This window comes from Lycorma delicatula, chromosome 1, assembly GCF_047948215.1.
Source record: "Lycorma delicatula isolate Av1 chromosome 1, ASM4794821v1, whole genome shotgun sequence".
NCBI lineage: Eukaryota > Metazoa > Arthropoda > Insecta > Hemiptera > Fulgoridae > Lycorma > Lycorma delicatula.
In genome coordinates, this window is record NC_134455.1 from 222,175,269 (window position 1) to 222,190,304 (window position 15,036).

At 29.6% G+C, this 15,036-nt stretch overlaps 2 protein-coding genes across 2 annotated transcripts; one reads left to right on the forward strand and one right to left on the reverse strand.

The window, feature by feature from the left end:
* Positions 1–229: 229 nt before the first annotated feature.
* LOC142317760 (uncharacterized) lies at positions 230–574 on the reverse strand. Its single transcript, XM_075354310.1, has one exon. The coding sequence runs from the start codon at positions 572–574 to the stop codon at positions 230–232; it is 345 nt and encodes a 114-aa protein (XP_075210425.1).
* An 8,236-nt stretch (positions 575–8,810) lies between these two features.
* Positions 8,811–14,277, forward strand: LOC142328967 (uncharacterized). Its single transcript, XM_075373190.1, has 2 exons — positions 8,811–9,518; positions 13,575–14,277. Exons 1-2 carry the CDS (start codon positions 8,956–8,958, stop codon positions 14,023–14,025), a joined length of 1,014 nt encoding a protein of 337 aa, XP_075229305.1. The 5' UTR covers positions 8,811–8,955; the 3' UTR covers positions 14,026–14,277.
* Positions 14,278–15,036: the final 759 nt, after the last annotated feature.

The window sequence follows — 15,036 nt, forward strand, 5'->3', positions numbered from 1 at the left end:
TAAATTCAGAGCTTGACACGCAGCGCGGAAAGTGGCATGTGTGACGCCGTCAACAATTTTCAATTGCTGAAAAGATCTAGGACCAGGCACATTTACCAATAGCATGCGAAGGAAAAAACATTCGTCTTGATTGGGATGCACTGTGTAAAGTCTACCAATTGTATTTTCTCTGAAAAATCCAGGTTGACCGTCGACTGGCTCCCCTCGTCTGCGTCGTACGAATACTTTGTTAGTTGCATTCCACGGTGTAATAAGAGGGAACTTCTGAATACATCAGTGTTCTCGCGTAAGCGTCTTCCTGGCATAAGGTGAAAAAAGCAGTCAGAGTTGTACCAGGTGGATTAAAGGCTCTTTGTTGCACATTTGCATCTGTGAAATAAACACGCTGTCCATTCTCTAAATGTACTGCTAAGTGAACCACAGCTGGATTGCGTTCATGCATGGGAAATGAAAACATTCGCCATGCAGCTTCATTGCTGCTTATGTATCTTCCAGCCTGGTATTGTGCAATTTCATCGATATGTCGTACTGCATTTCTGACACTATTTTGTGATTGCACACTAAAAACTGCCATATCGCTGCCTTTATTTACATACTTACAGATGTATTTAATTGATTTAACGGAATTGCAATATTCTACGTTTATGTGGGCTTTGTATGTTTTTGACTACAGAGGCGAATATGGAACCACCCAACGGTTGTCTACATCAATATCATCATTTTGGATGTGTATAGTTGCCGAATTCCCACCATCTTCAGTTGATCGTCTCCTATGCTGAGGATATCCATCGTCTCCTGTTACTGTATTGGCTGCTAATGCTCGACGATTTTGCTTAGAGCATTTCCCGTCTACCATGCATGGTGAATTCGGATTTAGTGTACCGCATGGTCCATGTATCATGTTTTTAATAACAACTGCATGCAAATCCTTATCGACATCGGCCCGTGGAATCTCAGCGCATATCACATCGTCGATTTCGTCTGAAGTTATTTTATCGTAGAGCCAGATTAGTATATGCGCATGTGGCAATCCTCTCTTTTGCCATTCTACTGAATACATCCAGCAGCTCACATATCCAAACACTTCATGTTTCACAATTAAATCCATCAGCGACTTAAGCTTTTGTCTGAAAACACGTGCTATGATGTCATGCCTATCCACGTGTGATTGCCCAGGAAGTAACAGCTACTGTATCTCGTCCCAAGCTGGATTGCATGTAAAAGTGATAAATAAATCTGGACGCCCGTAATGACGAGCATATGACATTGCATCTTGAGCATATTCTTGCATGTGACGTGGACTGCCTATGTATGAAGATGGCAAAATAGTTAGCTTTCCAACGTTGGTTGTATTACCGTCATTCACAACTGCATCTCGCAAATGAATGTATTCTTCAGAGCGGAGTTTGGTCTGATTCAAACGGTGGAATAGCAAACGTTCCGTTTCAATTTTTGCATGCATATCCACAATATACTGACGAAACAACTGACGGCATTTCAAAATATAATTGTCCTCGTTTCTCCGAATCATTAAGCGGTATGCGTAAAAGTTCATTGAGCTGCACTGTTCATTGATTTCTGCACCATTTACTGGATTTATCATTTTCACATTGAAATGATATCCATCGGCACTATCCCAAAAGATAACTGGATATTGTAAAGCATCGTAACAATGGTGAGTTACTGCGCCGTTTATCAATCGATCGTTTCTTCGATGGAGAACAATATCTCTAGGTTGGAACTGATCTCCGACTATGACAATTGCTACTTCGTCTATAGTTGGAGCATTATATCTCCGGACATGTTCTCCAGCGGGCGTTTTGTCTGCGTGAATGACAATCTTGTGGGTATCTGATGGCATCATATCAATTTCCGTTTTGAACAAACGCACCAAATTGTTCCTTTCGTGAAGGAGCCTCTGTAGCTGCGAAATAATGGATCTTCTTAGCGAGGTATGTATTCCACAACGTGCATCGACTTCATCTGTATCATCACGAATGAAGTACATTTGAAGGAATTTGTGGTCACTATCTGTGAACAGGAGCAGGGAGCCAGCTTTGTGATATATTTGCCCTTTGATTTTAAAAGTTGGCATGAATTGAGTAGTCACGATTTCCGCACCAAATGACGTCATTTGGAAGCAGGAGTTATATTTCCTGATGTTCGATAGGAAATGCTTCGATTCAGCGGTAGACCCAGCAAGTAGAGTTTTCAATGGCTCTGGTGGTGCATCAAGTTGAGACAATTTGATTTTTCCGCCAGCGCAACACATCCCTTTCGTTTCATTATTATACTTTAGAGCCTGGCAGTAGGTACAGACATGACTCATCTGGCCAATGACAACATGCCGACTTGAACTATAATCAACAGCTGGATTGTACCGGAACGCAAGACGATTGTATTGCAGATTCAGATCAGCTCTTCTTTGGGTTCGTGTTTCAGCTATCCACACCCTGTCGCGTTCATTCCGTTGAAAACGAACCAAATCTGTTGCTGCAGAACGCGACTGACGTGCTCGCAATCCTGCATCCTCAAGCCTGGCTGCTCGTCTTTCTGCTGGTTCCACGTTACGTATCTGGTTGGTGCTTAGTCTGTTCCTCTCTCGTACGGATGCCCGCTCTTCCTCAGTCATATTCGAAAGCCATCTTCTTGATCCTTCTGAATAGAAGGAAGGGTTAAGATTATAACCTCGTATGGCTCTCACAGCTCTAGGTCTAGGTCTAGAAAACCATGACAGAAAGGACAAAAAGTTTAATAACGAAAATTTTCATTTTGAAAAGGCCAAAAAAATTTATTTAAACTTTTTTCACCTATCTCTCATGGGTCTCATAGCTGCAGCTCGACAACAATGAGACACAGGACAGACAGTATTAAAAAGTGGCTAAAAATTAATAATATTAACTAATTACATGAATTTAAATAAATAAGTAAAATATTAGTTAAATAAAATAGTTAAATAATAATTATAAAAAATTAATATTTTTTATGACCATCTCTCATATAAAACATAACTAACCTCTACTTACGATTTGGCGCAGCTCAATCACGACACGATCACACAAAAGTACCTCGATTAAAGTGAATATTTAACCTAACAAAGGATTTTTTGGTCATTACGTAGGGATATTATTTTCTGTGTATTTGGTTATTTCGACTTCTTTTGTTTGCATAGTCTTAAGTCTATCTGGACTATAAGATGTTTTAGCTATAAAATACAGATGTTTTAGCTGTTAAATATAATTCAAAGAAATTTGTTACTTAATCATTTGTGATTTTGTTTACATTGGCAACGGCCATACGGGCTGTTTGTGATTGGTCGTTGTGTTTGACAGTGGCCATCTTGCATTGATCTGATTGGTTTTCCTTTGTTTACATTTCCATCTGATTTATTAGCCTCTTATTTATTAAAAAACTGTACAAATTAAAAATAGATAAATAGATTTATTAAAAATAGATGAAAACAATCTTTGATACGGGTTATATATATCATGCTAAAATTTGAGCTCAATCGGTGCAGAACATTTTGAGTTTTTGAAGCCGAACATAAACGAACTTAACATTTTTATATATATAGATATATAACAAATATTAGTACATTTATGTCACTCAACCGTGACATATTTATGTTCGATTTTCACTGGTCCTATTTTTATTCTCGGTTCTGACTTTCATTTAATACTTCTTCTATATTTCATTAGAAAAGGTTAATTTTTTATACAAGTTCTTTGAATATTCCAGTAATTTTCTTCCTGATAAAAAAATAAAATAGTTACTTATAGGGATCTTTTTTATATTAGGCATATTTTCTTTATAGGATTACTGTGAAGAAAGGTTTGTAGTATCTTTGATATAATTTGTTAATTTAATGCTTTGAAATTTATTTAAAATTATCATTTATTTTGGAGTTATCTATAATTAAAATTTAACAATTATATTAAGTTATTGTCCATACAGGTGAAATCTACACGTTTGAAATGTATAAATTGTAAGAATTTCATACTAGACGTTTAGCATTTTAACCGACTCTTTCAAATAAGATCGTTCTTTCTCTGTCACTAATTTGAAGAAATGGTACAAAAATTTAAAATCTTAGATCTCATAAATGGTAATTATTGAAATAATATAATAACATAAATTTTAATTGTTATTTAAACAGCTTTTATATAATATTTTAGATAAACAATACGATAACATTGTGGTACGCTCCAAATATAGTATCAAATTTTACATTAGAAATATTAAATTGAAAAAAAATAGTAACAATGGATAGAGAAGTTCTATTCACACAAATTATTTATGTTAAGCTGAATGAATGATGATTTAAAAGTAGAATGACGAATCAGAGCGAGGTTAAAAAATGTGAAAGGGCTTTCAGTACTAAAATCATTTCGTTGGGCTATATGGTAGGGGTTTGTTGGCACTGCTGTTTCCTGTTAATTAATTAGCTTGGAAATGTGAATGCAAATGAGAAAGCGGGTGTAACAACAACGGATAAGGCTGTCCAGTGTGTTGAGCTCCGTTACATACACTAACAGCACAGAATAAAGGGCACGGTCCCGGGGTTTTTCTGGTAGTGTAACTTGTAGCGAAGGGGGCAGCTACAGGCCAACTTAGCGACTGATCCCGCTCACTACTCCCGCGCATGAACCTTGACCTAAGTTGAAAGGTTGTGTTTCCCTATTATTTACAATGTTTACAAATTTTAGCTACGTGTATTACAGACTACATATTCATATTATCATATTCTCCTTCACAAATGATCAGACGATAAAATATATATATTTTTTATAAATTTATATATATAAATATAGTATAAACGAAATATATTTTTTTTTATGTATAAGATTTATTTATCCTTTTAATTATGTTAAATAAAAATAATAAAAAATAGAATGCTGGTATAAAGATAATTTAAGGTTTCTTATTTAAATCAGAATATGCCAGATAAATTAGTGATACCATCTCACTTTTCTATGACATGAATTGTCAGTTTTAATCTTTGTTTTTCTTTTAACAGTTTTAACGCAATTCCAGAGTAGATTTGAAAGTCGATTATCAGTAGCAGTCAATAAATTTCATTATCCACGAAACCCTACCAATTTTTTCCGTTTTAAATTTACATATGTAATTTTTTCTGCATATTTTTTTATCTCAGTTTTATTTTTGTATTTTCTTCCTTCTTCTCTAGTATTCATCGATTTTATTTTCATGCTTCTTTTCTCATCAATGATATTTCGTTCTAATTGATTGACGCATCAAAAATTATTGATTTACTTCGGTCTCTTTCACAGAAGCGACTAATAATAATCGAAGTATTCATATTTATTTATATACTGGATTTTTCATTATGATTCGACCGTCCCTTATTTGGGAAGCATGGTGGCCATATTGACTGGCCGGATCTTACACAATTCTTTGTAGAAAAGCACACTAACATGCATCCACAAATAATTACACACATGCAACACTTAATTTTTATAGAGATTCCTAAAATACCTAGTACTTTTAATAAGAATTTTTTAAGAATTCATAGTCCAAATTTTGTTTTTCTTTTTATCTGTTTTGTAATTTTTTTGTAAAATGTAGGTAATAATTTAAACTAATTGGTTCAGATTCATTGGTTAAACAGTAATTAAAGAAAAATCTAAATTTTAGAAGATGAATTAGAGTACGATCAAAATTCTTGTCTAATTAATCCTTCTTCCTTGGTTATATATACTTTTATATATTTTATTAAACGATTTAATAATAAACTTTACATATTTAATATATTTTTATTATACTTAGTTTTTATTTGCCTACTACGGACTGTTATAACTTTTTTTTCATCTGTTATTTTTCCTTTTTTAAATATTCCTTCATCTTTTCACTGTCCCGTTTTTTTTTTTTTTTTTTTTTTGCTTCCACTGGAATTGTACACAGAATTAAGCTGGACCTTAATTCTTTATTTTTTCCTCAGAAACCTCCCAATTGTTTGATTTTCAGAAAAATTCCTTGTACTGGACTTTTTCAGTTGGTTTTTAATTGAAATTTTTCCTGACTTCTGAGAACCAAGTTAATTTTATTTTTAAAGAATTCGAATATTTTCTTTATCAGTCTATTTTTTGTCCATTCTTAAAAGATATTGTTAAAGCATTAATATTTTTTTCTCTTATCCAGTCAGAAAGTTTTCCATTTTTGTTGTATATTTCGAAATTATTTTTTATTCTTCAAGTTTCGTTCTGTTTTATTCTTCAATTCTACTTTTATTCTATTTCTCCTTTATTTTGTAGATTTAAATAATCGAATGCGTAAAGAGTTTTAGATTTAATTACTGTGTTATACGTCTTATTTTTGAGTTCATGGAAAGACTTTTTTATTACAGAATCCATTAGTTATTCCATACAATTTCTCCATTTTCCCGATTCATTCATGGATCACCATTTTTTCTAAGCCATTTTATTGAATCGTTTCTCCTAAATACATAAATTTTTCGATTTTTGGATATTTCATAAATTTTAACTTAACAAATTCAGTTCATTTTATATTTATTATGAATTTAGTTTTTTCTGTGGATATATAGTATACTTAGTTTTTTTTTTGAAAATATTAAATTGAACTTCTACCGATTTGATATTTTGAGTTAGAAGTGCCAAATCATTCTCAAAAGCTAAACAGTAGATTTTATAAACGTTAATTTTGTATTTTATAATATATTTTTTTATTACTTTCAATAATATAGGTTCATTTAAGTTATTACGCCTCATAAGCAATATAGTAATAATTAATTACTATAGGTAAGCATCTATGGCTGTAAGAACAGTTTTATTAATTGAAATATTCTTTGATCTCTTTGTCACCAACTATAATATAAGTAATATAGATTCGAGTTGCCTATAAGGACAACCCAAATTCATTTTTGGGTGGATTTTTACTCGAATTTTTTAAGTATTTGCTGTTTTAAATTAAGAGCAATTTAAAAAAAATAAATTTCCATGGATAATCCTCGTGTATCCTATTAGTTACGATGAATTTCCTGTTCTTTTATTAACTTACTTTTTTCATTTTATCCATAATTAATAAAGAGTTTAACTTATCTTGTCTTAAGAGTTTAACTTAGTTTTAATTAGTTGAAATCATCAGTAATAAATACTTCAGTAATTTTCCACAAAAATAGGCATTATACTAATTTACTTTAGTAAGTTTAAACTAGTTGTTCAAAAAAATACTTTTAAAATGTTTCAATATCAAGAATTAAAATAAAGTTCTCATTTCGCTGATTTAAAAAAAATAAGTCATAACAGAAATAATTCGTTTTAGAATAGACTTATATAACTTTATAACGATTAGTCACAAAGTACTTATAATTCTGAAAAAATACTGACGATATTTTTAGACATGCAACTGAAATTTTATTTTTATATTCCTCTATTGTATATTTATAGAAAAATTAATTATAACTGAATACTAAATCATAGGATTTAGGAAATCTATGAAAATTGCTAGAAAAGATGATGAGAGGTTTACTGGTATAAGTGAAAAGAGAAATCCAGCAAGGAGATATATAATACGACAGATATTTTGTGCGTATGACACTGGTGCCAGTGCGTACTCTCACAGCTTTTGCACCGGCTAAACTTTCTTTTATACCCTGATAACAAGTTATTCTCTGAAATTGTGTATACAAAAACAGTTTATACTTTTTAGATAGGAAATATATGACATAATTATCAGATTGGCTATGTTTTACACTGTAATATACTTTAATAAAATCTGCCTAAAATAGAAATGCACCTTTTACAAATCCAAGTGATATCATCTGCTTTCATTTTTCTGATTCACCTGGCTTGAGATCATAACCATTTTTAATCTTTGCAGTGATTATTAGGCTGCTTAAAATAATTAAGTACCAAATTTCTAAGATATAAAATTAATTCTATAAATATACAATACCTTCTATTTGTTGAAACATGCTTTCTTTTAAATTTTTTTACATATAGTTTATAGATTTAGATGTAGGCTATATATTAGCATAGGTCAGAATCATAAAAATTTCAAATTTATTACTATAATAAAAACATAAATCTTTGTTACGGTTATCTTAAAATTAGCTCTAATTACTTTTATAAGGTATGAATTATTACGTAATATTTTAAATATTAACTTTTTTAATTAATAAATATATTTAGAAAGTTGAATTTTTAAATTAATTTTTGAAGCAAACTTAGTTAAAAATGTAATATGTATAATAAAATTCCTTATGATTATTAACCACTATCCGTAACTAGTAATAAAAAAGTAGAATTTCGATTCAAAGAATGAGGACATATATATTATATGACACCAACAATCATTCTTCTTCATTGAGTGATTCTGGCCTGCGTACAATTTTTCAGTGGTTTTGTATAATACAACCCCTTATTATTTAAAAATATTTCTTAAGTAGTAGATTAAATAAACGGAAAATTCGTAATTGTTTTTCTTTTCTCTTAATTAAAATAACATACTGAGAAATTCTTCCATTATACGTTATAAGAAAAGTAATCTTTATCAATTATTTATAAAATATTTTTTTTTTACAGATATTTATAAAATAAATTACAAAAACCAACTGAAAAATATAAAAGAAACTTACTGTATTTATTGTAAGAGTGCTTGAAAAAGTATCAAAAATATAAATAAGTAACAGTAAAAGCAAAAGAATTAAAATAAAAAAATTACGACTCATTATGATTTGTAAAGAATAGTAGGAGTGTTTCCATTATCAGAGAGATAAAAACCTATCAGTTTAATTGAAACTTTTCGAAGATAGTACAAAACCATGTAATGCTTTAATAACAACTACAGTAATGATAATAATCGATCATAACCAACCATAAATTAAATTTTTCAATCTAAAATGAACTTTCTGAATGTTTATACTTCCGTATTTCTGAGTGTTTCTCTTTTCAGACCAGTACGAAAAATCTTCAAGACATGTCAAGAATCAAGCTGATACTAATTGTGCTTTTAATAACATGCATCTTATCTGTAGTGACATTGTACTCGATTCTAGGTAATAGTCAGTATTATAAAAAATACATTTCATTAAAAAGTAACATTTGTAACAAGCTAGTTTTTGAAAAGCCGGAAGATTTTAATGGATTTAATAACGTCACCGGCGAACCAAACGGTTGTAAAATTGTACCGAACTATGTTCATTTTGTTAAATTTGGCCAGGTAGAATTTAATTTTCCACATACAGTGTGTATTTTATCAGCATTAAAAAATCAAAATCCTGATAAAATATTTTTTCATACAGATGTCTTACAGTTTAAAGGTAAATACTGGGATTTACTTCTGGCAACACCTGGTTTTAAAGAAAAGCTTGTCATAAATCGTATATCCTTACCCAAAGAAATATTTGGTCAGCCTCTGAATAAAAACTGGTTAAGATATCATGGAGGTGACGTCACTCGATTACGTGTTCTTCTGCAGTACGGTGGAATATACCTCGACAATGATTCATTTATAGTACGAAGTTTGGATTTTTTCAGAAGGTATTTATTATTTCTAATTTTTCTTTTGTTTTCTTTTTTATGCTTTTTTTTGTTTTTATCATTAATGAAAAGAAAAGAAATCAGTTAAGATTAGCTTACATGTAAAGGGAATCGCTAAAATGGAGATAAAATAGAAAGTGGAGGGCTTTAATTATTTTTTCCTCCAGAATTTTTTACTCCATAAGTTTCACATTTGCTAAGATATAAAGTATTTTAATAATAATTAATAATTTATTTTCCAATTATTAGAATATTAATTAAAATATTTTAACATAACATTTCGTTAAGTTTATGCTTGAATTTGACCGATAAGTATATTAATAAGTTATATTAATGTTGACATAGGTACGATTTCAATACGTAAAATTTCATATAAGCCTTTTTCTAGGGAGTTTTATTTATAAAAGTTATCATACATTTACATTAAAACATTTTATCAGATGCTCTCCTTTTGTAGCTAGTCTCAGGTACATCTCGAATTCCAGCAGTAATCAGGTAGCATATTAACACAACATTTGCTTTTGTAACAGTTTTCCCATACCGAAATATTTTGTAGAAGTGTTTACCATGTTCATCCCGTCAAACTTTGGCTTGTCCCCCGAAGTTTGACGGGAACAAATTCAGATGTGAATGCAGGAAATGGACGTTTAGTGACATGTTACATCCCACAGTTCTGTATGAATTTATCAGTTTATCTACACTATTCTGGTAATTTTGTGATTTATAGACACCCAGGAAAGTTTTTCAAGTCTCTTTAAACGCTACCCCAGCAGGATGTTCTACATCGGTCACACAAATTTAAACAATTCAATTTTGACCAGTTCCCTTATTTATGGGCCAACAAAAATCCATTCTTGAATTTTTGCTTCGTTTACTTTTGCGAATTTCTGTTTTATTACAAGAATCCTTGACTGTCTTTCTTATTTCTTATTTATTTTGACTACAAACTTATTTCTTTAATCCGAGTTTGATAAATGTATTTTTTCTGGTTTAACTAGAACTGGATAAGACATGGGCTCCTCACATAATATGTAGTAACTTTTTAAACTTAAGAGGATAGCTAAAAGGCACATGAAAAACCTTACCAGTTGGTGTCCCTACAATTTGGCGTGATCCAAAAGATCACTTAATCGATTGTTATTTCTGTTTTGTTTTTTAATAATGTTTCTTTTTTTCACCGGCAGTTAAATCCTCACGTTTCTTTACTGTTTTACTACAAAATTCTACTAACTCAGTTATCCCACTCACAAATAAAACAGTATTATTTAACTCAATACTCACTTAAAGAAGTGGGCATATGGAAAAAGACAAACTTGCTTCTTGAAAACACGTTTTCAGATTTGTTTTCAGCATTAAAAAACCAGATTGGTTTCATTTAACATATGTCAAGAAAAAATGTATGATCATCAGTGTACTTGTTACTATTCTTGAGAAGGAATTGTACTAGAAATATTGGGAGGAAAGACTTCTTAAATTAAAAAAACAAAGTGTTTAATTCACGGAAATTTACTACAACGTGCTTTACGTATGTATATATATATATATATATATATATATATATATATATATATAGTACTGATATTTTCCAAAGTTAAATAAATAAATTATGTTTTGAATATGAGGGAAAAATGAGGTAAGTTTTTTTCAAAATAGGGATAAGCTTATAATCCCGATTTCTTTTTTTAGATCATAGAGGACTAATCAAAGTAACTTAAATAATTTAATACTTTAAATACTTTCTTGAATGAGACTGAAAGTAATTTGGGGGATACTAATCTCATGTGCATTTAGATAACGCCAAAAATTAATGCAATGATTAGTCAATTAGTTCAATCGGCTGCACATACTCTTCCACTGTATCTATCACATCTTTTTTCTACTAATACATTGGTTGTTTTGAAGCTGTTAGTAATTTTTGGATACGTAATTCTAATCTTTCAATGTTAATAAAATTTTCTATCAACAACTATTTACATTATTTATTCTACAGTTGGTCTTTACTTACAGATTTTAACTTCTACATATCCACTTAAAACACATTTAATGTGAATTTAAATATAAGACTCTCATTCTTCTTCGAGTGTCTGTTTTCTATGAACTCCAGTTTTGGCAAATTGACTAAATTAAACTCAAATGCTTGTATTTTTTTACGAATGCAATTTTAGAAACTTTCAGAGCTGAGTTTTTTAAAGATGGATCGTCCAGGTTAGATTGAATCTTATTGTGTTTATTGTTATGTAGGATACTATCCTGTTCACGTACTTTCTATAGATGCAATAAATTTTTTAAATAAAGTAAAAAAATAACTACGGTATTGTATTTTTTGAGAGCAATAAAAAAGAATTACAAAAAATTATGTACAATTTATCTAACGGTTACGAAGGAGACTACTTACCTGCCGGCATGAAGTGGTGTGCTATATTTTAGTTAACTTAGTTATAACTTTGAAAATATGCGGACAATTTTAGTGAAAAAAATCCGAAACGTGGTATTAGCAATCTAGTAATCGGTGGTAAAAAGTTTGTACATTTTTTCACTGGCCGACAATTTTTTCAGACTATCATCTTGCTCATTCAGCTGGTTTTCCCTGAAATGCTTTTATTTTTTTAAAAAAATTCCTTTCATGCCCCAGATGTATAAGTTGGCACTATATTATTTAAATTTGTAATTTTTAATCCATTTGTCTGCCTACCACTGTTCAGAAAAACTACTATCCAAAAAATATGACAGAAAATTCCTAACATCTTTTCATAAGCGTCCTTTTTTAAGTAAAGAAATTATTTATCTCCAATTGTTTGTCTACCGTCTACTCACTACTGATTATCCGCTAAAAGAGAAACTGCAGAAGCCAATCAAAAGCAATTTTGTACAGCCAATTCAATTTGTTTATATGTTATCTACTTTCCGCTTATCATTTCTTACAAAACATGTTAATTAATCACTTAAAATCTTTTATTCTCAAAAGCTATCTGTTTATTTATTTATTTATTTTTTTATTTATTTAAAAAACTTGTTACTACCTCCGCCAGTCATAATTCTATGCAACAGTAACCGATTGGTCACTTTGTTATATTTTAAAAATCACTGTATGAAAACCAAGAATTACCTTTTTTGCATTCTTCATCATGTTTAAATCATACATAATGATATAAATCATGTGATACGTATAGCAAATAGGCTAAGAAATTTTACTTCGTTCTCTTAGATAAATTTACTTGTGATAAAATATTATAAGATCGATTGAAATCATTTTTAGTAGCAAGTAAAATCGTAAAATCAATTTCGAGTAAATAATATAAGTATAACCTTTATTCTATTTACGAAAGTAAAGTTAATTTTTCAAACTGATAAAGTCTCATGTCGTCTTGGATTTTGAGTATTTAAACCTCAATCATATAAAATATATGTCGGTTTTATTTCCTTTTCTAAAGTAATATATTATTCCGAATACAATTTGAATTCAATCTGAAAATGTAACATTAATGTTTTTTGTCAGTTAACTCAGACAATATGCTCAAAATTAAAAGAATTCATTTCAAACAGTATTCAATTTTCTAAACAAATAAGTACGTTCTGAAAAATTTGTTTAATAAATCCTAAATAGTATATCCAAAGGTTACGTTTATAAACGCTAATTTTCCAGTGTTGATGGTAATTTTAGTCTTACTACAAAACGCCCCGTTTTCTACTTTTAAGTGTAAGTGGAATGGAATAATCTAAAATTTTATTTTTCTATTATTTGTAATGAAAGTGCAGTTTCATTATTCTACAGTATTATTCGTTATTTTTAATTAAATCTCACTTTAAACTTAGGTTTTTATTATTTATCTTCTGCATCATTACTAACTTAGTAGTAATTTAAAGAAGAAGTAAGTACTAAATAAGTAGTAAAACAAAAACAAAGAAAAAAAATCAACTATTTTTTGTTTAAAAAAATCATAAATGCAAATTGTCAGTTAAATATTTATAGATAATTTCTCTAAAACTAAATTTTAATTAATTTAACAGTATAAGTATATACATTATGGCGATTTTTAAAATTGTATTTTTTATCAGGTTTGAGATGTCACTGGGTTGGAAACCTGGAAAAAGCTTGGGTAATATGGTAATTGTTGCTCATAAAAACGCAAGATTTTTACATGAATGGTTAGAATCGTATAGAAGGAATTATTACCCAAAAAGATTTTATTATAACGCCGGTGAATATCCGGCTCAACACATTCTGATGAAAAAACCTTATCTAATACATCGTGAAGAAAAGGTTTTCGGTAACTATGGACCTTTTAAAGACCTATATTTAAAGCCGTTTCCGCAGTGGAGAGAGTATTATGCAATACATACTCAGAGTAATCATCTTTATCAACTTAAAAAATTATCGAAAGATCTTAAATATCCAGTTCTCTTCAACGAGCACAACATTCTTAACTATCCAGTTGCTTACAGAGATCTCGTAAGGAGTGTTTTTCCTTTAGATGCCTACGAAAACAACAAAACATTATTCTTCTAAAGGTAAAGGTGAAGAATATCAATTCTTTCGTACTCCTCAGAAAACAGAAAACAATATGTTCTCATTCTTGATTTTCCAAAACTCAGTTTTTAAGAAAATGTAAATAAAAATTGTACAAAAAGAAATTTTTTTAATGTAAATTATAAAATAAATTTATAAGATAAATGGAAAAGACAATATTTCTTTAATATCATCTCTATATATTACATGAAATATATAGATATATATTTACATATATAACCTGTACATATATGCAGAGTACAAATAAAAGAGAATATTTTTTTTTGTATAATTTCTTCTAAAAAAATTTATATTAATAGTCTGAATAAATGATATTTTAACTTAATATAAAATAACGATACGCATTTTTATTGTTGCAACAGCCATTTCGAATATTTTGAGAAAGTTTTTCTTTAATTATCTGCTAAAAATACATACTATAAAATATTTACTTTTTTACATTTCGAAATGTGCGGCAAATAAGTTTGTATGATAAAGTTGATAAGTTTTATATGATAAATATGTTGTAAATCTCACCCATCTTGTCGTGTATAAATTTTTAAATGTAATCTTGCTAACTTTTGGAGATAATTTCATTAATGGCACAGTAAATTAGTGCGTAGGATAGGCAGTATAAGGTTAAAGAATACAATTTAAAAGAAGACAGTATTTGTAGAAAATGAAAAATCCCGTTAACCTGATAGACGTGTCAGATATGTAACGTTACTTTTTCTCTATTTTCTTGCTTTGTAAATGACTTTCAGTCTTCAGGAATTAAACGCTTTATAGGGTTCTCCTATGAAATAATCACCAATTGCACTTAACTTGCAATTTAAATCCAGGAGCCCTGAATATATAATAATTAGAAATGGCATATCATCCTTAAGTTACTTCTATTTTAATATTTTTCAAAAAAAAATTTCTGATTAATAAATGTACACACGAGAAATGGCAAAATATTTCAGATGTAATCTGGGAAGTTACTGAAAGATAATTGTAAAGACAAGATTA